At 42.0% G+C, this 25,741-nt stretch overlaps 1 protein-coding gene across 3 annotated transcripts in view; it reads left to right on the top strand.

Annotated features, from left to right (window-relative positions):
- Positions 1-24,666, top strand: part of LOC106608496 (mucin-2) — a 66,176-nt gene extending 41,510 nt beyond the window's left edge. The window contains exons 2-13 of one of the 3 annotated variants that reach the window (XM_014206436.2): positions 10,412-10,480; positions 10,586-12,531; positions 12,661-12,722; positions 12,804-12,952; positions 13,108-15,225; positions 16,773-17,218; positions 17,486-17,550; positions 17,631-17,815; positions 22,654-22,859; positions 22,989-23,050; positions 23,136-23,284; positions 23,523-24,602. In XM_014206436.2, coding sequence (XP_014061911.2) covers positions 10,412-10,480; positions 10,586-12,531; positions 12,661-12,722; positions 12,804-12,952; positions 13,108-15,225; positions 16,773-17,218; positions 17,486-17,550; positions 17,631-17,815; positions 22,654-22,859; positions 22,989-23,050; positions 23,136-23,284; positions 23,523-23,614 — 5,549 coding nt within the window. In that variant the 3' untranslated portion in view covers positions 23,615-24,602. Of the gene's footprint in view, positions 1-10,411; positions 10,481-10,585; positions 12,532-12,660; positions 12,723-12,803; positions 12,953-13,107; positions 15,226-16,772; positions 17,219-17,485; positions 17,551-17,630; positions 17,816-22,653; positions 22,860-22,988; positions 23,051-23,135; positions 23,285-23,522 lie in introns of all 3 variants that reach the window. The other 2 variants (XM_045721458.1, XM_045721459.1) reach the window with 2 other exon arrangements.
- Positions 24,667-25,741: the final 1,075 nt, after the last annotated feature.

Here is a 25,741-nt window from a genome sequence, read left to right as displayed (position 1 = left end):
ACAGAATCATGGCTCACTCCAGATATTCTGTTCCCGTTCATTCAGCCAGCAGGTTTCTCCATCCATCACGTGGAGAGGAAGAAAGAACTCCCAAGGAAAAATAAAGGTGGAGGGGTATGTTTCATGATTAACTTCTCACGGTTTGATTGTGGTAACGTACAGGAACTCAAGTCCTTTGGTTCTCCCGATCTGGAATACCTCACCATCAAATGCCCACCATGACTAGAGAGAGACGCAATGAATACAGAAAAGAGCTGCTGTTTTTATAAGTAAGTTCATTTTTAGTGACCGAATGGTTGCAAGATCGAATCACCGAGCTGACAAGGTAAAAATCTGTCGTTCTGCCCCTGAACAAGGCACTGTTCCTAGGCCGTCATTGAAAATAAGAATTTGTTATTAACTGACTTGCTTAGTTAAACAAAGTTAAATAAATAATAATAATAATAAGTGATTGTTCAGCATTGTTCACACTTTGTTCAGCCCTTTTATAAGCCATAAAATGCACGTTCTACCGACTTCTACTGATGTTACAACCAGCACTGCAGCAGCAATGTTGCAGGGACTGTGAAGAGACACACACAGGCACAGACGCACATACTCCTTATAAGACACACACTCTACACACACGTAGACATGGATGTTGTATTGTAAATATGTGATAGTGGATTAGTGTCCTAAAGGAACACACTAAATGTGTTGGGTAACGTGTTATGAAATATAATGTCATGTAATATTTTACACTGTATATAACTGTCTTAATGTTGATGGAAGAGTAGCTGCTGCCTTGACAGGAACTAATGGGGATCCATAATAAACCCCAGGAAGAGTCACTGCTGCCTTGGCAGGAACTAATGGGGATAAATAATTAATACAAATACAAATGAATGACTATAGCAAAGGGTTCCGCTAAGCTTGTGTTGTTATTATTAGAGGCTTGTGTCTTTTTTAATATCTAGGACTATTTCACTTTCTCTCGTCATAGGAATAACACCATGAATTGGTGCATGAGGCAGAAATAATGCAGTGAGACTTGAGTTGCGCCATCATCTGCAAGACTGTGTCCCCTTTTCTCAGCGCAGGGTTTGAGAGCGGAGGGTCGTGAGTCAGGTGAGAGGCAGCCTCACCGTTACTCCCTGCAGGCCATCAATTTAGTAAAAAAAATAAATTATTATGCTCACTCAGCTGTGCCTCAAAAGTAATACAACAATCTATTACCAGTGTGCTTACATACCATTTCTTTTTAAATATAATTTCAAAATGGTCTAAGAAGAACAACATTGGCAGTGCAATTCAAGCATAGCCAATATGCAGTGATAATGTATTGGGCCAATAGCCTACTGCACAAACCTCATTCCTACAGAACTGTTTTTAATTGCTTAATTTTGCTTAGGGTTTTGCTTTTGAAGTCATGTTTAAAAAAATTCTGAGCGGTAGATCTCAGCTTGCATTTTTACCACAAAAAGGTTGGTGACGACTGAGCTATATCCTCCGTAAGGCAATCGACAGTGGTGGAAAAAGTACTCAATTGTCATACTTGAGTAAAAGTAAAGATACCTTAATAGAAAATGACTCAAGTAAAAGTGAAAGTCACCCAGTAAAATACTACTTGAGTAGAAGTCTAAAAGTATTTGGTTTGAAATAGTCTTAAGTATCAAAAGGAAATGGAATTGCTAAAATGTACTTAAGTGTCAAAAGTAAAAGTATAAATCATTTCAACTGCCTTATATTAAGGAATCCAGATGGCAAAATTTGTATTTATTTTTTATTGATGGATAGCCAGGGGTACACTCCAACACTCAGACATAATTTACAAACGAAGCATTTGTGTTTAGCGAGTCCTCCAGATCAGAGACAGTAGGGATGACCAAGGATGTTCTCTTGACAAGTGAATGCTTGGATTATTTTCCTGTCAAAATGTAACGAGTATTTTGGGGTTTCAGGGAAAATGTATGGAGTTAAAAGTACATCATTTTCTTTCGAAATGTAGTGAAGTAAAAGTTGCCAAAAATATAAAAAGTAAAGTACAGATAGCCAAAAAAACGACTTAAGTAGTACTTTAAAGTATTTTTCCTTAAGTACTTTACACCACTGGCAATCAAAGAGGCTAAACAACAGTACAGGGACAAAGTGGAGTCGCAATTCAATGGCTTAGATACGAGACGTGTGTGTCAGAGACCCCAGACAATCACCGATTATAAAGGGCAAGCCAGCCACATCGCAGACACCAACGCCTCGCTCCCAGACAAGCTAAACACAGTCTTTGCCCGCTTCGCGGGAAAACACAGGGCCCCCGCCCTGAACTGAATGACTATGGCACCGTAGCACTCACTTCTGTCATCATGAATCGCTTCAAGGTCCAGATCTAATCCCAATTGAGATGTTGTGGCAGGACTTGAAACTAGCAGTTCATGCTTGAAAACCCACCATGTCACAGTTAAAGCAATTCTGCGTGCAAGAATGGTCCAAAATTCCTCCACGCGATGTGAGAGACTGATAAAACTACAGAAAGCATTTGGTTGCAGTCATTGTTGCAAAAGGTGGCACAACCAGTTATTGAGTGTAAGGGGGCAATTACTTTTTCACACGGGAATTGGGTGTTGCATAACTTTTTTACGTCAATAAATAAAATTAGTATACATTTTTAGTCTTATTTGTAAACGCAGGTTCTATTTATCTAATATTAGGTTTTGGTCGAAGATCAGATAAGAGTCAATATTAAAAATATGAAAAAAAAATAAGTCAGAAAGAGGGCAAATAATTGTTCTGAGCCTTCATGTCTCAGAATAAGAATAGACTTTCAGAAGAAAGTTCTTTGTTTCTGGCTATTTTGAGGCTGTAATCGAACCCACAAATTCTGATGCTCCAGATACTCAACTAGTCTAAAAATGGCCAGTTTTATTGATTCTTTAATCAGGACACCAGTTTTCAGCTGTACTAACATAATTGCAAAAGGGTTTTGTAATGATCAATTAGCTTTTAAAATTATAAACTTGGATTAGCTAACACAACATACCATTGGAACACAGGAAGTGATGGTTGCTGATAATGGGCCTCTGTAGATATTCCAGTAAAAATCAACCGTTTCCAGCTACAATAGTCATTTACGACATTAACAATGTCTACATTGTATTTCTGATCAATTTGATGTTATTTTAATGGACAAAAAACAAGGACATTTCTAAGTGACCCCAAACTTTTGAACGGTAGTGTACTTCCATTTGTTTTTTCAACTGGTACTGGGGTACCTTCAGAGGTGTCTTGTGAGACCTACAGCAAAACAACCGACACGTACAGTACGTGTTCGTGAGAGTCTCAACTTTCCACAGAGAGGTCGCTACAGACAGAAGTTGGCAGATCGACTGTACCGACTTCAGGCGAGTTCAAAGACACGAGCAGGAGAACAACATTGGGTTCGTGAGAGTCATCTTTCCATAATAGTTTTAGGCCAAACCGTTAAGACGCTTAAGTCGATTTTGTGAGAAGATCGATTTTTGGGATGTCTCATGGTCTGACAAACACCTCTCTAGCTCTGTCACCTTTCACTGCAGATGCATAAGTGCGATATTGGTGCATGTGGTGGATTGAGACATGCATTGCAAAAAAATTAAAATATCGCTAGCTTAAACTGCTAGATTTGTATGGAGAGTTATTTATATGCTAATTAGATTTTCGCAGGGGCATGGACATTGACTCTAGGGGGTTTAATAGCTGTGATAGGAGAAAACAGAGGATGGATCAACAACACTGTAATTAGTCCACAATACTAACCTAATTAATAGACTGAAAAGGAAGCCTGTACAGAATAGAAATATTCCAAAACATGCATCCTGTTTCCAATAGGGCACAAAAGTAAAACTGTGCATTTACATAGAAATGTACTTTATGTCCTGAACACAAAGCTTTAGGTTTGGAGCAAATCTAGCACAACACTTCACTGAGTACTACTCTTCATATTTCCAAGCATGATGGTGGGTGTATCATGTTATGGGTATACTTGTCATCGGCAAGGACTAGGGAGTTTTTTAGGATAAAAATACATGGAATAGAGCTATGCACAGGCAAAATCCTAAAGAAAAACCTGGTTCAGCCTGCTTTCCAGGAGACAAATTCACGTTTCAGCAGGACAATATATATCTATACAGGGCGAGACCCAGATGCAGACATCGGAGGCAGATGGTTCGAGTCTCTGATATTTACTGTAATCCAAAGGGCAGGCAAGAGACAGGTTGTGGACAGGCAAAAGATCATAAACCAGGTCAGAGTCGAGGAGGTACAGAGTGGCAGGCAGGCTCGAGGTCAGAGCAGGCAGTATGGTCAGGCAGGCGGGTTCAGAGTGCGGAAAAACACGCTGGTTGACTTGACAAGACAAGACGAACAGGTGACACCTGGAGATGGATGGAGACAATCACAAAGACAGGTGAAGCAGATCAGGGCATGACACAATAACCTAAACACAAGGCCAGATACACAGTACACTAAAGTTGCTTACCAAGACGACATTGAATGTTCCTGAGTGGCCTAGTTACTGTTTTGACTTAAATTGGCTTGAACATCTATGGCTGTCTAGCAATGATCTAGCAGTATTACATGGAACACATACTTACCCCACTAGACATACCACTAGGGGTCTTTTCACAGTCCTCAAATTCAGAACAAATTCAAGAAAGAGTACAGTATTATATAGAGCCACAACATGGAACATGCTATCTCATATGCTAAAACGAACAGCAAACCTGGTTTAAAAAACAGAAAAAGCAACACCTTGCGGCACAACACCTCTCCACTATTTGACCTAGATAGTTTGTGTGTATGTAGGGACAGACCAGGTGGTTTGGTCAAGACGTTTACACAGATCAGACACAGACAGAGTATGATTAGCTCGGTTTCAAGGATGTTTATTAAATAATAAATCCAAAAGAAAAGGTCTCCCCCCCTGAGACCCTCCCCGGTATACCATCTTCTGGGCTCCAGGTCTTGCTGTATCCTGTCGGGCACACAAACTCAACTCCCTCATGTAACCGTCTCCAACTACATGGAAGTCACCTCACTTCCCCTAGTCCTCTACTGTGTAATGCCCTTCTGGCAGCTTTATGGGGTTTGTACAGCTGGTGAGCAATCAGCCCTTGATTACTCACCAACTCCCAATCAGCCCCAATTAGTCCTGGGCGGAGAGCCCGTCGAGACCTGGCACTTCCAGCAGATGGAGCTATCGCCTCGTGATGTACACTCCGTCTGTCACCAGGCCTCGACGAGTCTCCCACTGGTGGTTGACCTGCTGTACGCCACAATGTATTGATACAGTTGAAATCAGAAATGTACATACACTTAGGTTGGAGTCATTAAAACTCATTTTACAACAATTCCACAAATTTCTTGTTAACACACTATAGTTTTGGCAAGTCGGTTAGGACATCTACTTTGTGCATGACACAATTATTTTTCCAACCATTGTTTACAGACAGATTATTTCACTTATAACTCACAATTCCAGTAGGTCAGAAGTTTACATACACTAAGTTGACTGTGCCTTTAAACAGCTTGGAAAATTCCAGAAAACGATGTAATGGCTTTAGAAGCTTCTGATAGGCTAATAGACATAATGTGAAGTGTACCTGTGGATGTACTTCAAGGCTTACCTTCAAACTCAGTGCCCATTCACTTGACATCATGGGAAAATCAAAAGAAATCAGCCAAGACCTAAAAAGAAAATTGTAGACCTCCACAAGTCTGGTTCATCCTCAGGAGCAATTTATAAATGCCTGAAGGTACCACTTTCATCTGTCAAACAATAGTACGCAAGTAAAAACATCATGGGACCACGCAGCCGTCATACCTCTCAGAAAGGAGATGCGTTCTGTCTCCTAGAGATGAATGTACTTTGGTGCGAAAAGTGCAAATCAATCCCAGAACAACAGCAAAGGACCTTGTGAAGATGCTGGAGGAAACAGGTACAAAAGTATCTATATCCACAGTAAAACGAGTCCTATATCGACATAACCTGAAAGGCTGCTCAGCAAGGAAGAAGCCACTGCTCCAAAACCGCCATAAAAAATCCAGACTACGGTTTGCAACTGTAGATGGGGACAAAGTTTGTGCTTTTTGGAGAAATGTCCTCTGGTCTGATTAAAAAAAATAGAACTGATTGGCCATAATGACCATCGTTATGTTTGGAGGAAAAAGGGGGAGGCTTGCAATGCCGAAGAACACCATCCCAACGTGAAGCACATCATGTTGTGGGGGTGCTTTGCTGCAGGAGGGACTGGTGCACTTCACAAAATAGATGGTATCGTGAGGCGGGAAAATTACGTGGAAATATTGAAGCAAAATCTCAAGACATCAGTCAGGAAGTTAAAGCTTGGTCGAAAATGTGACTCCAAATGGACAATGAGCCGAAGCATACTTTCAAAGTTGTGGAAAAATGACTTAAGGACAACAAAGTCAAGGTATTGGAGTGACCATCAAAAAGCCCTGACCTCAATCCTATAGAACATTTCTGGGCAGAACTGAGAAAGCGTGTGCAAGCAAGGAGGCCTACAAACCTGACTAAGTTACACCATCTCTGTCAGGAGGAATTGGCCAAAATTCACCCAACTCATTGTGGGAAGCTTGTGGAAGGCTACCCGAAACGTTTGACCCAAGTTAAACAATTTGAAGGCAATGCTACCAAATACCACTTGAGTGTATGTAAACTTCTGACCCACTGGGAAGGTGATGAAAGAAATAATTCTCTCAGGCTATTATTCTGACATTTCACATTCTTAAAATAAAGTGGTGATCCTAACTGACCTAAGACAGGGAATTTTTACTAGGATTAAATGTCATGAATTGTGAAAAACTGAGTTTCAATGTATTTGGCTAAGGTGTATGTAAACTTCCGACTTCAACTGTATGTAGGCTACAAGTGCCATTTTTAAGTGGATGTAGTTTTGTCCTTGAACTGTTCTTGTCTATTAATGTTCTGCATTATGTCATGTTTTATTTATTGTGTCACCCCAGTGTCGTGTCTTTGGCATCATTAAAACTGAATACTTATTTTCATCAAATAACTCTGTAATTATTATTACGCGATTAAACTAATTAATCATATAACTGTAATTAACTAGGAAGTCGGGGCACCAAGGAAAATATTCAGATTAAAGTTATAATTTTCCTAATATAACTTTGAGATATTTTAATATCTGATCAATTAGCCTTCGAATGAATGAATTATTCTTTACCTCACATTAGTGTCATTCCAAACATCGTAAATTGTTGGTTATCTGCACGAACCCAGACTTCACTATGAGTCATCAATACATCAATTGTCTTAACCTCTCTGGGCTAGGCGGGACGAATTCGTCCCACCTACGCAACAGCCAGTCTAATCCAGTGGCGCGATTTTCAAATACCTTAAAAATCCTATTACTTCAATTTCTCAAACATATGACTATTTTACAGCTATTTAAAGACAAGACTCTCGTTAATCTAACCACACTGTCCGATTTCAAAAAGGCTTTACAACGAAAGCAAAACATTAGATTATGTCAGCAGAGTACCAAGCCAGAAATAATCAGACACCCATTTTTCAAGCTAGCATATAATGTCACAAAAACCCAGAAGACAGCTAAATGCAGCACTAACCTTTGATGATCTTCATCAGATGACAACCCTAGGACATTATGTTATACAATACATGCATGTTTTGTTCAATCAAGTTCATATTTATATCAAAAAACAGCTTTTTACATTAGCATGTGACGTTCAGAACTAGCATAACCCCCGCAAACTTCCGGCGAATTCACTAACAATTTACTAAATTACTCATGATAAACGTTCACAAAAAGCATAACAATTATTTTAAGAATTATAGATACAGAACTCCTCTATGCACTTGATATGTCCGATTTTAAAATAGCTTTTTGGTGAAAGCACATTTTGCAATATTCTAAGTACATAGCCCAGCCATCACGGGCTAGCTATTTAGACACCCGGCAAGTTTAGCACTCACCAATATCAGATTTACTATTACAAAAGTTTGATTACCTTTTGTTGTCTTCGTCAGAATGCACTCCCAGGACTGCTACTTCAATAACAAATGTTGGTTTGGTCCAAAATAATCCATCGTTATATCCGAATAGCGGCGTTTTGTTCGTGCGTCCCAGACACTATCCGAAATGGTAAATCAGGGTCGTGCGCATGGTGCAATTCGTGACAAAAAAAATCAAAATATTCCATTACCGTACTTCGAAGCATGTCAACCGCTGTTTAAAATCCATTTTTATGCAATTTTTCTCGTAAAAAAGCGATAATATTCCGACCGGGAATGTCCATTTAGCTAAACAGAGGAAAGAAAACAAAGCTTTCGGTCGACGTGGGCACGAGCCTGAGTCTCACAGTACTGTAACCAGCCACTACCCAAACGCGCTACTTTGTTTCAGCCAGAGCCTGCAAAGCCACGATTCAGCATTTTGCCGCCTTCTGAGAGCCTATGGCAGCCGTAGGAAGTGTCACGGGACAGCTAAGATCCTCACTCTTCAATAAACAGAGACAAGAAGAACGACACCTTGTCAGACAGGCCACTTCCTGCATGAAATCTTCTCAGGTTTTTGCCTGAAAATCATCATATGTTTGAGAAATTGAAGTAATAGCATTTCTAAGGTATTTGAAAATCGCGCCACGGGATTCAACTGGCTGTTGCGTAGGTGGGACGAATTCGTCCCGCCTAGCCCAGAGCATGTCACTGCCCCTGCTATAACATCTGCAAAATATGTATTTTATTTGATTTGGGTATTGACTGAGGTGGGAATCTGATTTGTTTAGTGAAAACACATACATATTGGATATATTTCTGTTGAGCTAGTGAAGGAGCAGGTTATCCTGTTTAGGATAGGGGGCAGTATTTTCACGGCCGGATAAAAAACGTACCCGATTTAATCTGGTTATTACTCCTGCCCAGAAACTAGAGTATGCATATAATTGTTTGATTTGGATAGAAAACACCCTAAAGTTTCTAAAACTGTTTGAATGGTGTCTGTGAGTATAACAGAACTCATATGGCAGGCCAAAACCTGAGAAGATTGCATACAGGAAGTGCCCTCTCTGACCATTTCTTGGCTTTCTATAGCCTCTTTATCGAAAACAGAGGATCTCTGCTGTAACGTGACATTTTCTAAGGCTCCCATAGGCTCTCAGAAGGCGCCAGAATGGGGAATGATGACTCTGCAGTCCCTGGCTGAAAAACAGTAGCGCATTTGGATAGTGGTCGATCTGAAAACAATGAAACGGGCGTGCGCATGCACGTGAAGAGTCCATTTTACATTTTCAGTCTTTGAACGAAAACAACATCTCCTGGTCGGAATATTATCGCTATTTTACGAGAGAAATCGCATAAAAATTGGTTTTAAAAAGCGTTTGACATACTTCGAAGTACGGTAATGGAATATTTTGAATTTTTTGTCACGATACGCGCCGGCGCGTCACCCTTCGGATAGTGTCTTGAACGCAAGAACAAAACGCCGCTATTTGGATATAACTATGGATCATTTGGAACCAAAACGACATTGGGTGTAAAGTACAAGTCCTGGGAGTGCATTCTGACGAAGAACAGCAAAGGTAATTTTTCTTATAGTAAATCTGAGTTTGGTGAGTGCCAAACTTGGTTGGTGTCAAAATAGCTAGCCATGATGGCCGGGCTATATACTCAGAATATTGCAAAATGTGCTTTCACCGAAAAGCTATTTTAAAATCTGACATAGCGATTGCATAAAGGAGTTCTGTATCTATAATTCTTAAAATAATTGTTATGTTTTTTGTGAACATTTATCGTGAGTCATTTAGTAAATTCACCGGAAGTTTCGGTGGGTATGCTAGTTCTGAACATCACATGCTAATGTAAAAGCTGTTTTTTTATATAAATATGAACTTGATTGAACAAAACATGCATGTATTGTATAACATAATGTCCTAGGAGTGTCATCTGATGAAGATCAAAGGTTAGTGCTGCATTTAGCTGTGGTTTTGGTTTTTGTGACATATATGCTAGCTTGAAAAATGGGTGTGTGGTTATCTCTGGCTGGGTACTCTCCTGACATAATCTACTGTTTTGCTTTCGTTGTAAAGCCTTTTTGAAATCGGACAATGTCGTTAGATAAAGGAGAGTCTTGTCTTTAAAATGGTGTAAAATAGTCATATGTTTGAAAAATGGAAGTTTGGGGATTTTTGAGGAGTTTGTAATTCGCGCCACGCCCTATCATTGGATATTGGAGCGGTGTTCCGCTAGCGGAACATCTAGATGTAAGAGGTTATATGTGGAGGTAGCTAATACGTAACAGGCACTGTAGGTCATATTTTCATGGTATTAGTTTACCTCTGCCATTTTTAACAGTTGTTGTGCTTTAACCAAATCCTTTGTATTGTGTATTTATGTCTTTAGAACATAATTTTCAAAGAATACATAAGATGAGTGTATACCAAGTTACATCAACAGCGCTCTTTCTAATGGGTAAGGGACGTGTACTCAACAGAATTAGACATCTTGGATTATATATCTATAATGTCATTGTTATTATTTTTATGAAATTACTGTTCCTCTGTTTTTGCTGAACAGTAGTGGTCATTACTATGAATCCTACATCCGCAACCAGTACAACAATCACTGATGCATCGACAAAAACTGATGAACCCACTACAACCGTAACTGATGCATCGACTACAACTGGTGAACCCACTACAACCGTAACTGATGCATCGACTACAACTGGTGAACCCACTACAACCGTAACTGATGCATCGACTACAACTGGTGAACCTACTACAACCATCACTGAGTCATCAACAACAACTGGTGAACCCACTACAACCATCACTGAGTCATCAAAAACAACTGGTGAACCAAATACAACATTCATTGACGCATCGACAACAACTGGTGAACCGCTACAACCGTCACTAATTCACCACCAACAACTGGTGAACCAACTAAAACCACCACTAAATCAACAAAATCAACTGGTGAACCAACTAAAACCACCACTAAATCAACAAAAACAACTGGTGAACCAACTAAAACCACCACTAAATCAACAAAAACAACTGCTGAACCAACTAAAACCACCACTAAATCAACAAAAACAACTGCTGAACCAACTAAAACCACCACTACATCAACAAAAACAACTGGTGAACCAACTAAAACCACCACTAAATCAACAAAAACAACTGCTGAACCAACTAAAACCACCACTACATCAACAAAAACAACTGGAGAACCATCTAAAACCTCCACTGAGTCAACGACAACAATTGGTGAACCCATTAAAATCGTTTTTGGGTCATCAACAACAACTGATGAACCCACTACCACCATCACTGGTTCATCCAGAACAACTGATGAAAACACTGCAACCGACAATGATGCATCGACAGAAACTGGTGAACCCAATACAACCATCAATGATTCAACAAAAACAACTAGTGAACCCACTACAACCATTACTGATTCATCAACAACTGGTGAACCCAATACAACAACTACCAGTGAAACTGCTACAACCATCACTGGTGTTGTCGATAACAACGGATGCAGCTGCAACAGTCATTGATTCATCAACAATAACAGGTGAACTCACTCCAACCATCGTTGATGCATCGATAGTAACTAGTGAACCCACTGCAACCATCACTGATTCATCAACAACAACTGGGGAACCAAATACATCCATCACTGAGTCATCAAAAGAAACTAGGCAACGCACTATAACATTAAGTGGATCATCGACAACAACTGGTGAACACACTACAAGAGTCCCTGCTGCGTCGACCACAACTGGGGAACCCACTACAATCGACATTGATGCATCAACAACTACTAGTGAAAACACAACAATGGTCAGTGCTGAATCGAAAACAACTGGTGAACCCACTACAACCATGACTGGTGTGTCAACAATAACGGTTACAGTTTCACCCACTACAAACATCACTGGTAGATTGACATCAACAGTTACAGCTGCACCCACTACAACTGTCATTGGAGCATCAATAACAACTGGTGAACTTACTTCAACTGTTATTGGTGTGTTGACAACAACTGGTGAACCCACTACAACAGTCACTCGTGGGTCGACAACAACTAGTGGACCCACTACAACCATAACTGATTCATCAACTACAGCTGGTGAACTCACTACATCCATCACTGAGTCAACAAAAACAACTGGTGAACCCACTATGACCGTCACTGGTGTGTTGACAACAACTGGTGAACGCACTACAATATTCACTGGTGTGTCGTCAACGAGTGGTGCATCAACAACTACTGGTACAGCTGCACCCACTACAACCGTCACTAGTGCATCAAATGCCACCACAACTACAATAGCTACTCCTGTCATCACTACTGCCATCATCACAGCCACAACAACTGCAACTACCGCTGTTGCAATCATTAGGTTGCCTGTGGTGTTCCGGTCCAGAGGAGAGACATTTACCTCTGATCTATCAAACCCATCATCTCAGGCCTTTCAAACCCGAGCATTACTGATTAAAACTCAGGTGAGCCTCCTAAAAGAATGAAGATGTGAATGTCCAAACGAAAGGGGTAGAAAACAGTAACACACTCAGCTTTTAATCAACAGTAAGTTGTTTGTTTAAAAATCATCTGTTTCTTGTTTTGCCTTCCAGGTTGAACCTTTCTATCAATCAGCTTTCACGTCTTTCAACAGTTTGACTGTGACAGAATTCAGGTGATTTTTTTGCATTACATGTATGTTTACTTAAATTGATCTCACTTTCTATCTAACATGTTATCTCTCATTTGTTCCCAGCTCTGGATCCATCATCAATACTGTAAATGTAGCATTCAGCTCCCCCTCTGTCCCTAATATCACGGAGATTGGCACTGTTTTGATAAATGCTGCCCAAAACATCACAGCTTTCAACATTGACCCCTCCTCAGTGACAGTCAACAGCACAGGTAAACACATTTATTTATTATATCCTATTATCTGGTAAATGAACAGCTTGCACGCCGTGTATTTTGTACACCATTGTATCAAGTGTCGTTACATTACAGAGCAACAAACACACGTCATATTTTCATTTTATCATTTTTTCCTTTTTCTGTTACAGCTGCAGCCACAAAAATACTTACCAGTGCAATAACAACGAGTGGCTTATCGACAAGAACTGGTGAACCCACTACAACCGTCACCAGTGTGTCGACAATGAGTGGTGCATCAACAACTGCTGTTACAGCTGAACCCACTACAACTGTCAATGATGCACCGACAACAACTGGTGAACCCAATACAACCATAACTGATACATCAACAACAACAACTGGTGAACCCACTGAAACCGTCACTGGTTCATTGAAACTAACTGGTGAATTCACTACAACCGTCACTGGTGTGTCGACAACAACTGACAAACCAACTACAACCATCACTGGTGTGTCGATAAAGTTTACAGCTGCACCCACTACAAACGTCACTGGAGCATCAACAACAACTGGTGAACTTACTTCAGCCGTTGTTGGTGTGTCGACAACAAGTTACGAATCAACAACTACTGTTACTGCAGCACCCACTATAACCGTCACGGGTGTGTTGACAACAACAGGTGAACCCAATATAAACGCTACTGGTGCACCAAAAACTACTGATGAACCCACTACGACCATCACTCGTGTGTCGACAACAAGTGGTGAACCCCCTACATCCATCACTGGTGTGTCGACAACAACGTTTACAACTGTACCCATTACAAACGTAACTGGTGCATTGACAACAACTGGTGAACTTACTTCAACTGTCATTGGTGTGTCGTCAACAAGTTATGCATCAACAATTACTGTTACTGCAGCACCCACAACAACCGTGTCGACAACAACTGGTGAACCCACTACAACCGTGTCGACAACAACTGTTGAACCCACTGCAACCGTTACTGGTGCATTGACAACAACTGGTGAACCCAGAACAACCATTACTGGTGTGTCGGCAACAACTGGTGAACCCACTGCAACCATCACCGGTGTGTTGACAACAACGGTTACAGCTGTACCCATTACAAACATAACAGGTGCATTGACAACAACTGGAGAACTCACTTCAACCGTCACTGGGGTATTGACAAGAACTGGTGAACCCAGAACAACCGTCACTGTGGTGTCGACAACAAGTGATGCATCAACAACTACATTTACTGCAGCACCCACTACAACCGTCATGGGTGTGTTGACGACAACTGGTGAACCCACTACAACCGTCGATGGTGTGTCGACAACAACTGATGAACCAATTACAACTATCAGTGGTGTGTTGATAACAAAGTTTACAGCTGCACCCATTACAAACGTCACTGGAGCATCAACAACTGGTGAACTTACTTCAACTGTCATTGGTGTGTCAACAACAAGTGAAGCATCAACAACCACTGTTACTGCAGCACTAACTACAACTGTCACTGGTGTGTCAACAACAACTGGTGAACCCACTGCAAACATCACCGGTGTGTTGACAACAACGGTTACAGCAGTACCCATTACAACTGTCACGGGTTTGTCGACAACAACTGGTGAACCCACTACAACCATCACTGGTGTGTCGACAACAACTGGTGAACCCACTGCAACCCTCACCGGTGCATCAACAACTAATACTACAGCTGCACCCATTACAACTCTCACTGATGCATCAACAACAATGGTTACAGCTGTATCCATTTTAACCGTAACTGGTGCTTTGACAACAACGGTTAGAGCCGCAGCCACTACAGCCGTCACTGGTGTGTCGACACCAAGTGATGCACCAACAGCTACTGTTACTGCAGCACCCACTACAACCGTCATGGGTGTGTTGACGACAACTGGTGAACCCACTACAACATTAACTGGTTCATCGACAACTACTAGTGAACCCACGACAGCCGTTACTGGTCCATTGACAACATCTGGTGAACCCACTACCACAATCACTGGTGTGTCGACAACAATGGTTACAGCTGTACCCATTACAACCGTAACTGGTGCATTGACAAGAGCGATTACAGTGGCTCCAAATACAACCATCACTGTTGTGCCGTCAACTACTGATGAACCCAATTCAACTGTCACTGGTGGGTTGACAACAACTGGTGAACCCACTACAACCGTCACTGGTGCATCGACAACAACGGTTACAGCTGTACCCATCACATCAATAGGTGGTGCATTGACAACTGGAGAACTCCCTTCAACCGTCACTGGTGGGTCGACAACAACAACAAATTACGTACATTTCAGCTGTTTTGCCTGCTCGTGCTCTGTAATACACATGTTGTTAATGTGAGTGTTCTATATCAGAATGACACAGTTCTTCGCGTTCTAATGCTGCTAACCCTGTGTTTGTAGCATCTACAGTGCATTCAGAAAGTATTAAGACCTCTTGAATTTTTCCACATTTTGTTACATTACAGCCTCATTCTAAAACTGATTCAATTGTTTTTTGTTCCGTCATCAATCTACACACAATACCCAATAATGACAAAGCAAAAACTGTTTTTTAGCAAATTTATAGAAAAATTATAAACTGAAATATTACATTTACATACCGTAAGTATTCAGACCTTTTTCTCAGTACTTTGTTGAAGCACCTTTGGCAGTGATTACAGCCTTGAGTCTTCTTGGGTATGATGCTACAAGCTTTGCACACCTGTTTTTGGCGAGTTGTTCCCATTCTTCTCTGCAGATCCTCTCAAGCTCTGTCAGGTTGAATGGGGAGTGTCCTTGCACAGCTATTTTAAGGTCTCTCCAAAGATGTTCAAAAGGTTCAAGTCAGGGCTTTGGCTGGGCCACTTTATGAGACTTGTCCCGAAGCCACTCCTGCGTTGTCTTGACTGTGTGCTCAGGGTAATTGTCCTGTTGAAAAGTGAGCATTCTCCCCAGTCTGAGGTCCTGAGCGCTCTGGAGCAGGTTTTCATCAAGGATTTCTCTGTGCTTAAGTCCTTTCATCTTTCCCTCAAACCTGACTAGTCTCCCAGTCCATGTCGCTGAACAACCCACGCAGAATGATGCTGCCACCACCATGCTTCACCGTAGGGATGGTACCAGGTTTCCTACAGATGTGACGTTTGGCCTTCAATCCAAAGAGTTCATTCCTGGTTTCATCAGACCAGAGAATCTTGTTTCTCATGATCTGAGAGTCTTTAGGAGTCCAAGTGAGCTGTCATGTGCCTTTTACTGAGGAGTGGCATCCGTCTGGTCACTCTACCGATACGGTTGTCCTTCTGTTCCACACTTCTTCATTGTAAGAGGCCACTGTGTTCTTGGGGATCTTAAATGCTGTCGACACAATTATGTAAGATGGACTCCAATCAAGTTGTAGAAATATCTCAAAGATGGTCAATTGAAAAATTATACACCTGAGCTCAATTTCGAGTCTCATAGCAAGGTTCCGAATACTTATATAAATAAGGTAATTCCTTTTTTTTTGTAATACAATTTTTAAACATTTCATAAAACATGCTTTCGCTTTGTCATTATGGGGTATTTTGTGAAGATTAATGAGGGGAAAAAAGTATTTAATCCATTTCAGAATAAGGCTGTAATTTACAAAATGTGGGGAAAGGTTATGGGGTCTGAATTTCCAAATGTACTGTATACTTTAGAAATGGTTTTCAGTTGAAGTGGTTCATGTGAAAGGATCAGGAAGCCTGTTTACAGGTTGTAGGAAGTGAATTACATTACGATGACTGTGTTACTGCCACACATCCTTAAAGAGCTGTGTAAATGTCAATTTTCTTTTTGAACTTAGCTGCTCTTGCAACAAGTACTGTTCCTCCTACAACTTCTGTTACAACCCCTGTGGCTGGTACTACCACCACAACAACTGGAGAACCTGTTACTGTTCCGGCTACCGTTCCTACAACTAGGCCCACAACTACAACCACTACATACGTGGCCCCCACAACTACAGTGTCAAGGACAACATCACCACTGTCAACAACTACCAGCACAGCTCCAACTACCACAACAACCAACGCACCAACCACTACTACAACACCTACTACTACTACTAGTACAACCACTACTACAACACCTACTACTACTAGTACAACAACAACTACAACTAAAACAACAACTGCACATCTCCAACCTGCTCCACTGGTGGTTTTCGTCATACAACAAGTGTTTGTAGAAGCTTTAAATGACCCTCAAAGTCCACAATTCCAAGAACTTGCAGTAACTATTACTGCAGTGGTAAGTCCTAGAAACTCAGATTTTGTTTATATTGGGTGTATGACCATCAATAATGTATGGCGATTGTTGTAAAATCTATATTTTAAAGTACATATTTTATTTGTTCTAATCAGGTAACAATTAGTCTCCATCACTACAGATCTATTTATATTCCCCAATGTCTATCTTAAATAACTTGGGCTTAGCTATGTGGATTGGAATATATAGAAATGTTTTTGTTTGTGTTAAATCATTAAAATGTTCTCCTGTTTGTACCATTGCTTACAGTTTGATGTGATCTACAAAGCAAAATATGGGATCCTTTTCATCCGGACAATTGTTATTGGATTCACGTAATATTCCATTATATTCTATTCTATTCTTTTAACCTTTGGCATGCCACTGTTCATGACCTTTTATGACCTTTTTGCAGACCTATTTTCCGTTCTCGTATGGATGCAGAAACACAGGCGGAGGTCCAGCTAGTGTTCAGTGAGACCTCCACTCAATCTGTCCCTGAGGTTACTGACATTAGCAATACACTGAAAGAGGCTGTGACCAATCCAAACATTACCTTTGGCAACCTCTCTGTGGATGTTACCACCATCATTGTTAAAGGTGAGTAAACCCAGATGGGTGAACGAAAACGATCTATACACAGCAATTTCTCCAGTGTTGAATAAAATCTGAGTGTTACATTTAATGCTTACATATGTACATGTAGTTCAACTAATAATGTAACTACATTTTGCAGTAGCTTGGTGGTAGTTGCACTGAATTCATATCTAACTTGTCACAAATTTCGTCGTCTGACGATAAGGAGAAATCACTCTCTGATCAATACGCAGCGGGTTGTGTGTTCTACATCATTTTATTACGTTTGATGCACACGGAAAAACAATAAACTAGAACGACAGGAGACAGTTTCACAGGCTATAACTATACGTAGCAGTGCGAAATAAAACAACCCACAAAAACCAGGTGACAAACACACTCCTAATATATGACTCTCAATCAGGAACAATGATAACCAGCTGTCCCTGATCGGGAGCCACACAGACCAACATAGAAACAGAAATACCAGAAAAACACATACACAGTACTTCTGCCACGTCCTGACCAAAAATACTAAACAACTACTCCCTCTGCTGGTCAGGATGTGACAGTACCCCCCCCCTAAAGGTGCATACCCCGAATGCACCTAAAAAAGAAACAACAAAAATCCCCAATACCACAACAAAACCCAAAACCAAATACCCCCTAAACAAAAAAAAGGGAGGGAAGGGAGGGTGGCAGCCGTCAACGACGGCACTTGTGCTACACCCCCCCTCCCCAACCCACCTATCCTGGAGGTGGCTCTGGTTCGGGCCTACTGCCCTCCAGACTGTAGACAGACTTGCTTGGCTCCGGACCGTAGTCAGACTCACTCATTTCCAGGTCGTAGGCAGACTCATTCCGTTCCGGATCGTAGGCAGACTCATTCCGTTTAATGCTGTAGGCAGACTTATTTAGTTCACAGTTAATCAAACACTTATTCAGTTCCGGATCCCATACAGACTCACTTGGTTCCGGATCGCTGACAGACTCCCCCGGTTCCGGATCGCTGACAGACTCCTTCGGTTCCGGGTCGCAGGCAGACTCCCCCGGCTCCGGGTCGCAGGCAGACTCCCCCGGCTCCGGGTCGCAGGCAGACTCCCCCGGCTCCGGGTCGCAGGCAGACTCCCCCGGCTCCGGGTCGCAGGCAGACTCCCCCGGCTCCGGGTCGCAGGCAGACTCCCCGGCTCCGGGTCGCAGGCAGACTCCCCCGGCTCCGGGTCGCAGGCAGACTCCCCCGGCTCCGGGTCGCAGGCAGACTCCCCCGGCTCCGGGTCGCAGGCAGACTCCCTCGGCTCCGGGTCGCAGGCAGACTCCCTCGGCTCCGGGTCGCAGGCAGACTCCCTCGGTTCCGGACTGGACACTGTTGCCGGATACTCTGGACTGCACACTGTTGCCAGATACTCTGGACTGCACACTGTTGCCGGATACTCTGGACTGCACACTGTTGCCGAACTCTCGAGGCTGGGCTGACGCACTGGAAGCCTGATGCGTGGGGCTGGTAGAGGAGGTACCAGGCTGAAGACACGCACCCTAGGGCTAGTGCGGGAAGCAGGAACCGGCCGAGAGAAACTACTATTATGCACTATAAGCCTAATGCGTGGTGCTGGTACTGGAACTGCCAGTTTTAAACCACGCACCCCATGGCTAGTGCGAGGAGCGGGAACAGGCTGACTAGGACTAGGCTGACCCATGGGAAGCTTGATCCGTGGTGCTGGTACTGGTCGTGCCAGACTGGAGGTACTCACTTCCGGGTCAGCACGAGAGGCGGGAACCGGAAAGACTGGGCCATGGAGGCGCACAGGTGGCCTTGACCGCACCTCCTGCACAACCCGTCCTGGCTGGATGGAACTAGCAGGCCTGCACAAGCGGGGTGCTGGTACAGGGCGAACTGGGCTGTGCAGGGGCTTGATGGTTACCGTGCGTAGAGCGGGCGTAGGGTAGCCTGGTCCGAGGAGGCGTACCGGCGACCAGAGGCGCTGCGCAGGAATCCTCCTACCAGGCTGGATGCCCACTCTAGCACGGCATCTGCGAGGGGCTGGAATAGCGCGCACCGGCCTGTGCGTGCGTATGGGCGAGATTGTGTGCACCTCAGCAAAACACGGCGCCCTCCACTCCATACGCTCCGCCACATACTCACGGGTAGCTGGCTTATGGCTCTTCCTTGGCCTAGCCAAACTACCCGTGTGCCCCCCCCAAAAATGTCTTGGGGTTGCCTCTCCGGCTTCCTCGCCAGTCGTGTACCCCGGTAGCGTTCCCGGTCCTCACAAGCCTTCCTCCACGGGCCCTCTCCGGCCAGAATCTGTTCCCAACTCCATCTCTCACGATAGTCCATATCCTCAACCTCCATATCCATATCCTTTCTCCGCTGCTTGGTCTTGGTTTGGTGGGTTGTTCTGTCACAAACTTCGTCGTCTGACGATAAGGAGAAATCACTGTCAGACCAATACGCAGCGGGTTGCGTGTTCCACATAATTTTATTAAGTTTGATGCACACGGAAAAATAATAAACTAGAACAACAGGAGACAGTTTCACAGGCTATAACTATACGTAGCAGTGTGAAATAAAACAACCCACAAAAACCAGGTGACAAACACACTCCTAATATATGACTCCCAATCAGGAACAACGATAACCAGCTGTCCCTGATCTGGAGCCACACAGACCAACATAGAAACAGAAATACCAGAAAAACACATACACGTACTTCTGCCACGTCCTGACCAAAAATACTAAACAACTACTCCCTCTGCTGGTCAGGACGTGACATAACTAATGTTTTCAGTAGTTAATTACATTTCTTACCATTAAGTGGTGTGGTTAACTACTGGAACTACACTACTTTCTTTTGACAAATTGGGGGGAGGGGGAGGGAGGTGTCCAAACGTCTGAAAAAGCAAGGTTCAAAAAGAAAAAGTAACCCTCAGTCAATCAAAGTGTAGCCAGAACCCTACTCCAGGTAAGGGTTAGGGCCCAGGTACCTGAGAGGATGGAACTGCTGCAGTTAGCTATTTTTGTGAAGAATTATTACAAGACAACAAATAAGCAATACAAGCAGTACCTAGGGGGAGGAACCACACCAAAAAAGTATAAATATTTTAAAGAATAAATTAAGTGAAGAATCAAGAAAGAAAACACAGAACAGACAGTGTGCATATGTACACATACATACTGATGTAGGATCTTAATTTGAGCCAGTTTGCTCCAGCAGGAAAATAATCCTCCAGCATCAAGAGATGTGCATTATTATGTGGCTTATAATTAGTCAACATTGTTTGTAGGGGTTGATGCATCATTCGTAAAGTCAAATCCAGTCTGACATTTTACAGTTGCTAGCTCGAATAATTTTGGTTGTTGATCTTTGTAATTTACATAGAGTGCCTTCGGAAAGTATTCAGACCCCTTGACTTTATCCACATTTTGTTAAGTCACAGCCTTATTCTAAGTGGATTAAATCAAATAAATCCTCAGCAATCTACACACAATACCACATAATGACAATGTGAAAACAGTTTTTTCGACATTTTTGCAAATGTATTCAAATTAAAAACAGAATTAACTTGTTTACATAAGTATTCAGCCTTTGTTATGAGAATCAAATTGTGCTCATGTGCATCCTGTTTCCATTGATCAGCCTTGATATGTTTCTACAACTTTATAGGAGTCAACCTGTGGTAAATTCAATTGATTGGACATGACTTGGAAAGGCACACATTTGTCTATATCAGGTTCCACAGTTGACAGTGCAGGTCAGAGCAAAAACCAAGCCATGAGGTCAAAGGAATTGTCCGTATAGCTCCAAGATAGGATTGTGACAAGGCACAGATCTGGGGAAGGGTACCAAAACATTTCTGCAGCATTGAAGGTCCAGAATAACACAGTAGCCTCACCATTCTTAAAGTTCGGAACCACCAAGACTCTTCCTAGAGCTATCCCCCTGCCAAACTGAGCAGTCAGGGGAGAAAGGCCTTGGTAAGGGACCAAGAACCTGATGGTTACTCCGGCAGAGCTCCAGAGTTACTCTGTGGAGATGGGAGAACTTTCTAGAAGGACAACCATCTCTGCAGCACTCCACCAATCAGGCCTTTGTGGTAGAGTGGCCAGACGGAAGCCACTCCTCAGTAAAAGGCACATGACAGCCCACTTGGAGTTTGCCAAAAGGCACCTGAAGACTCTCAGACCATGTGAAACAAGATTCTCTGGTCTGATGAAACCAAGATTGAACTCTTTTGCCTGAATGCCAAGCGTCACGTCTGGAGAAAACCTCACACCATCCCTACGGTGAAACACGGTGGTGGCAGCATCATGCTGTGCGTGTGTTTTTCAGAGGCAGGGACTGGGAGACTAGTCAGGATCAAGACAAAGACGAACGGAGCAAAGTACAGAGATATCCTTGATGAACACTTGCTCCAGAGCGCTCAGGATCTCAGACAGAGCTTGAGAGGTTCTGCAGAGAAGAATGGGAGAAACTCCCCAAATAGAGGTGTGCCAAGCTTGTAGCGTCATACCCAAGAAGAATCAAGGCTGTAATCGCTGTAAAAGGTGTTTCAACAAAGAACTGAGTAAAGGACCTAAATACTTATGTAAATGTGATATTTCATTTTGTAACGTTATTATAAATTAGCAAAAAATTCAAAATACCATTTTTTTGCTTTGTCATTATGGGGTATTGTGTGTAGATTGATGATGGAAATAAATAATCAGTTTTAGAATAATGCTGTAACGTAACAAAATTTGTAAAAAGTCAAGGAGTCTGAATACTTTCCTATGGTACTGTACGTATATAGACTTGTACAGCATAGACATGCATAGACAAACCATTAGCTTGTACAGTAACTTTTCTGCTCTTTTGTCTTCAAAGTGCCCACCACAAATGCCAACTCAACTGCAACGGTAACTCCTGTCATCACTACTTCCATCATCACAACTACAACCACTGAAACTACCGCTGTGGCACTCACTAAGGTGACTGTGGTGTTCAGGTCCAGAGGAGAGACATTTACCTCTGATCTATCAAACCCATCATCTCAGGCCTTTCAAAGCCGAGCATTACTGATTAAAACTCAGGTGAGCCTCCCAAAACAATGAAGATGTGAATGTCCTAACGAGAGGGGTAGAATACAGTAATACAGTCAGCTTTTAATTGACAGTAAGTTGTTTATTTAAAATTCTTCTGTTTCTTGTTTTGCCTTCTAGGTTGAACCTTTCTATCGATCGGCTTTCACCTCTTTCAACAGTTTGACTGTGACAGAATTCAGGTGATTTCTTTTGCATTACATGTTATATGTTGATTTAAATTGATCTCACTTTCTATCTAACATGTTATCTCTCATTTGTTCCCAGCTCTGGATCCATCATTGATACTATGAATTTAGCATTCAGCTCCTCCTCCGTCCCAAATTCCAAGGAGATTGGCACTGTTTTGATAAATGCTGCGCAAAACATCACAGCTTTCAACATTGACCCCTCCTCAGTGACAGTCAACGGCACAGGTTAACATGTTTATTTATTTCATTGTATTCTATTATCAGTTCAATAAATATTTTGTCTGACATATATTTTGTTCACCATTGTATCATATGCCATTATCTCTACATTAATCAATAATTTATCAGTTGCGTTCCAGTTGTATTTAGCAAATCAGCTGTCTAACTAATCACATTACAGGGCAAAAAAACACTCATCCTATTTTCATTTTGATCATGTTTCCTTTTTCTCTTTCCATCCCAGCTGTGACCTCAAGTGGAGTAAGCAGCAAGACCAGTCTCTTCACAGCATTCTTTCTGGTGGTTCTGTCTCTGCTACTGTCAAGCCAGCATTAGTCTCAGTGGTAACGCCCACTTGGTAGTCATATTTTCACTTTGAGAACTTCCCACACATTCCAACCCCTACATAAATTCCACCCATGATTTGACTAGTCTCCAAAATGAAATGAAGTCTTGTAAGCTGACATAAGATACAGTCTATGTGGCAGTTGAACACAATGATGTGATATAATTACTGCCTATTCAATCAAAATGTGTAAGTGCATGGGTTTCCATCATAAGTCAATGTTATTTCCATGCAATGACAAAGCATGTTTGATTTAATATGCACTTATTTTTGATTCACTCTGTTGCTGATATGAACTAAAACATTGATTCACTCTTGCTGATATGAACTAAAACGTTGATTTACTCTCTTGCTGATATGAACTAAAACGTTGATTCACTCTTTTGCTGATATGAACTAAAACATTTAATCACTCTGTTGCTGATATGAACTAAAACATTTAATCACTCTGTTGCTGATATGAACTAAAACATTGATTTACTCTCTTGCTGATATGAACTAAAACATTGATTCACTCTTGCTGATATGAACTAAAACGTTGATTTACTCTCTTGCTGATATGAACTAAAACGTTGATTCACTCTTTTGCTGATATGAACTAAAACATTTAATCACTCTTTTGCTGATATGAACTAAAACATTGATTCACTCTTGCTGATATGAACTAAAACGTTGATTTACTCTCTTGCTGATATGAACAAAAACATTTAGTCACTCTGTTGCTGATATAAACTAATGAGAGCAATATTATATTTCATATTTTGACTTAACCAGTGAAACCTGGATAACTGATTTAAATAAGGCCCTTTGGAGCAAAATGTTCAAAGATTTAAACAATTATGAATGTAGTCTTCATCATGTATCTGTTATACCATATAATGCAATTCTGTTATCAATTGTCCTGATATTGTGCCAGTGTAAGGTTGTCTGCTTTTTCTGGAGGTACACAATCTTTAATACATGTCTTTCTCTCGTGAAGATTCAGGCCATTGTATTGTTTACTATTTGTTGACTAAATGAGTGGATTGGATGACAAGGTAAAGTATGGCTCCAATTGTGATGTTTATCTGACTATCTGGCTATACAATACTGGAACAACAAGACTACACTAGATCAGTCCAACACATCCACGTGTTACACAGTGAGGGAGTGTTGTGCCCCACTGGTGTAGACAGCAGTTAGTTTGTTGGTACAATATTTGCTCTCCCAGAGATCGAGCTTTGATTGGATCTCACATGCGAGATATTTGCATGCAAAATGCTCCTCACTTCCTAATCAGTTCGCCTCGCCCCAACTAGATATAGACAAACAGGTAGCTAGTTCATGATTCATTCAATTTGAAAAGTGGATACCAGCGTAGCATGCCACTTTGAAGTCGCAGCCCCTTCATTATCCGCTACAAGACCATGGTGCTTGCCTACGGAGCTGTGAAGGGAACGGCACCTCCATACCTTCAGGCTCTGATCAGGCCCTACACCCAAACAAGGGCACTGCGTTCATCCACCTCTGGCCTGCTGGCCCCCCTACCTCTGAGGAAGCACAGTTCCCGCTCAGCCCAGTCAAAACTGTTCGCTGCTCTGGCACCCCAATGGTGGAACAAGCTCCCTCACGACGCCAGGACAGCGGAGTCAATCACCACCTTCCGGAGACACCTGAAACCCCACCTCTTTAAGGAATACCTAGGATAGGATAAAGTAATCCTTCTAAACCCCCCCCCTTAAAAGATTTAGATGCACTATTGTAAAGTGGTTGTTCCACTGGATATCATAAGGTGAATGCACCAATTTGTAAGTCGCTCTGGATAAGAGCGTCTGCTAAATGACATAAATGTAAATGTGATTATCAATGCAACGTGCCGAAAACATCAAAGAGCCTTCCCAGACTCTGGAGTAAAACAGATGTGTATCTTTCGCCAGACAAACACTAGATGCCATTCCACAATAATGGCTCAGATTAACCGATGACTGTAGATGTAAAGAGTATGATATCTCTGAAAAACTAAACTCGTCAAGAGTGTTATGACAGGAAACATCTTGTCTGTCATTTCCTTGTATTTAATAGGATTCTACTGTGTGTGTGTGTGTGTGTGTGTGTGTGTGTGTGTGTGTGTGTTATTA

The sequence above is a fragment of the Salmo salar genome, chromosome ssa07 (genome assembly GCF_905237065.1).
Source record: "Salmo salar chromosome ssa07, Ssal_v3.1, whole genome shotgun sequence".
NCBI lineage: Eukaryota > Metazoa > Chordata > Actinopteri > Salmoniformes > Salmonidae > Salmo > Salmo salar.
This window is presented reverse-complemented; position numbering and strand designations above follow the sequence as displayed.